General features: G+C 34.6%; 1 protein-coding gene across 1 annotated transcript; it reads left to right on the plus strand.

Moving 5' to 3' along the window:
• The first annotated feature begins 794 nt into the window (after positions 1 to 794).
• On the plus strand, positions 795 to 1730 carry LOC142245911 (olfactory receptor 2D3-like). The gene has a single exon (XM_075318946.1). It carries the CDS (start codon positions 795 to 797, stop codon positions 1728 to 1730), a length of 936 nt encoding a protein of 311 aa, XP_075175061.1.
• The last annotated feature ends 770 nt before the right edge of the window (positions 1731 to 2500 follow it).

The raw sequence follows: 2500 nt of genomic DNA on the forward strand, positions 1-2500 counted from the left end.
GTGAAATTTGCATCACATTGCCTTTCCTAATGATGATAGTGAACAAGCCCTAACCCTAACAGCCTAATTTAGGTCTAAAACCTTGGTCAAAGTTATTTGATCACAAAAATCTGCATTGGCGCCAAAACCTTTGCATCATCCCATTTCTCTTTTTGTAATTTTTAAATGGAATAGATTAAAATATATTTTTTTTTTCCTAAAATACAAAGGAAATATGTCATCTTTACCTTTATGCCTTTTAGAGATCACTCGATCTTCAACATGCCAAAACGTTTACATCTCACCATAGATATATATATATATATATATATATATATATATATATATATATAAAATACGGCATATTAACAGAAAGAGAGAAAGTGTGAAAGTGTCACTAGTTCATATATTAGTGGTGGATGGTAAACTGTCAAATCTCTTGAGACAAGGACTAGGGGATTTGGAGTATTCAATTGTCAGGGGACAAACATGTGTATAAATAGAGGCATCAGTCTTATTGCTTTACATGCTGCTACTTGAATGTAACCACATTAATTTTTAGTATTTCAAATATGGTTTCAGCAATAAGCTCTTTTTCAAACATTCAGCAATGGAGAAAGCCAAACGTTATCCTTAAAAAAGCATTTATATTGTCGTTCTCTGATCTGGTAAATATTTGATTCATTGTATGGCAATCGTATGCTTTTACAGACCATGCATTTGTTACTTGGACAGGATTAAACCCCGAGGACTGATAGATACAAACCCAGAGGTGACTTTAACAAATCATTCATTTACCTTCCAAAGCAGCCATCATGAGCAACGGCACAGATATAAAAGTGTTCTACCTTTTTGCTTTTGAGGACTTGAGATTCAAGGGCTTGTACTTTGCTTTATTCCTGATTATATACCTTGTGACAGTTATAGGTAATGTTGTTATAATTGTCCTCACAAAAATGGATCATTATCTTCAGGCACCAATGTACTTCCTTCTTAGAAATTTGTCATTTTTAGACATCTGCCTCACCTCTACCACACTTCCACAAATGCTTGGAAACTTATTAATAGAGCATTTAGCCATTTCCCTACCAGCATGTATTGTCCAGCAATATGCCTTCCTTTCTTTAGCAGCCTCTGAGTCTTCCTTACTGGCCACTATGGCTTATGATCGATACGTTGCTATCTGTAATCCATTGAGATATTCAGTCATTATGAGTAAAGAGCTTTGTCTCCGCATGGTTGCTGGGGCCTGTGTAGTTGGGAGCATTTATGGAGCAATTCTTACTGTTAACACTTTTAGATTGCCTTTTTGTGGTTCCAGTGTCCTCAACCATTACTTCTGTGATATTCCGCCTTTGTTAAAAATTTCTTGTATTGATACACTTCCTAATGAGGCTACTCTTTTTGCAGTGGGTAGCTTCCTAATGCTCGGCTGCTTTGTATTGATATTTGGATCTTACGTAAAAATTTTGTTTTCAGTCCTCATTATTCCAAAAGGAAGTGGGAAGATGAAGGGCTTGTCGACATGCGTGTCCCATCTCATTGTGGTAATACTGTTTTATGGAAGTGGCAGTTTTATGTACTTCCGCCCCCAATCTAATGTGCGTGCCGATAAAGAATGTTTCTTCTCTCTGTTCTATACGAACATAACACCTCTTTTAAACCCCCTTATATACAGTTTGAGAAACAAAGATATTCAAGGGGCATTTCAAAAATATTTTAAGAAATATCTAATACACAGACATTTCTAGTGTCCATGTTTACATATGTGCCATAATTTATACATTAAAACATAATCTTAGATATGTTTCTCCTGAATGATTAAATGACAATTAATTAAAAGTACAGTAAAATGCTTAAATCTATCTATCTATCTATCTAGAAAAAAAAAAGAGAAGGTAGGCAGCACTCCAATATTAAAGCTGAAAAATCAAACCTTTATTGGCCCATGATGTAACTGACAACGTTTCGGTTCCAACTGAACCTTTTTCAAGGCTTGGGAAAGGTTCAGTTGGAACCGAAACGTCAGTCACATCATGGGCCAATAAAGGTTTGATTTTTCAGCTTTAATATTGGAGTGCTGCCTACCTTCTCTTTTTTCTATATTATTGGCATTTGAAAAATTGCCTGGTAGGCCCTGTACCCATAATTGTTTTGTTATGTGCTGCTCTTGTCTCTTTTTTCTATCTATCTACCTATCTATCTACCTATCTATCTATCTATCCATATCTATTCACTGCCTATCGATCTATCTATATATCTATCTATCTATCTATTCACTGCCTATCAATCTATCTATCTATCTATATATCCTATCCCTCTATCCATCTATCCATCTATCCCTCTATCCCTCTATCTATCTGTCTGTCTATCTATCTATCTATCTATCTATCTATCTATCTATCCAACTATCTGCAAAGTCTCTAATTTCTCTACTAACTTTTTATTGCCAAGTCAAAAACAACATACATTTTAAAACTGTATAATATGTTAATATAATATTATAATGCAGAATACAAAA

The sequence above is a fragment of the Anomaloglossus baeobatrachus genome, chromosome 1 (assembly GCF_048569485.1).
Source record: "Anomaloglossus baeobatrachus isolate aAnoBae1 chromosome 1, aAnoBae1.hap1, whole genome shotgun sequence".
Lineage (NCBI taxonomy): Eukaryota > Metazoa > Chordata > Amphibia > Anura > Aromobatidae > Anomaloglossus > Anomaloglossus baeobatrachus.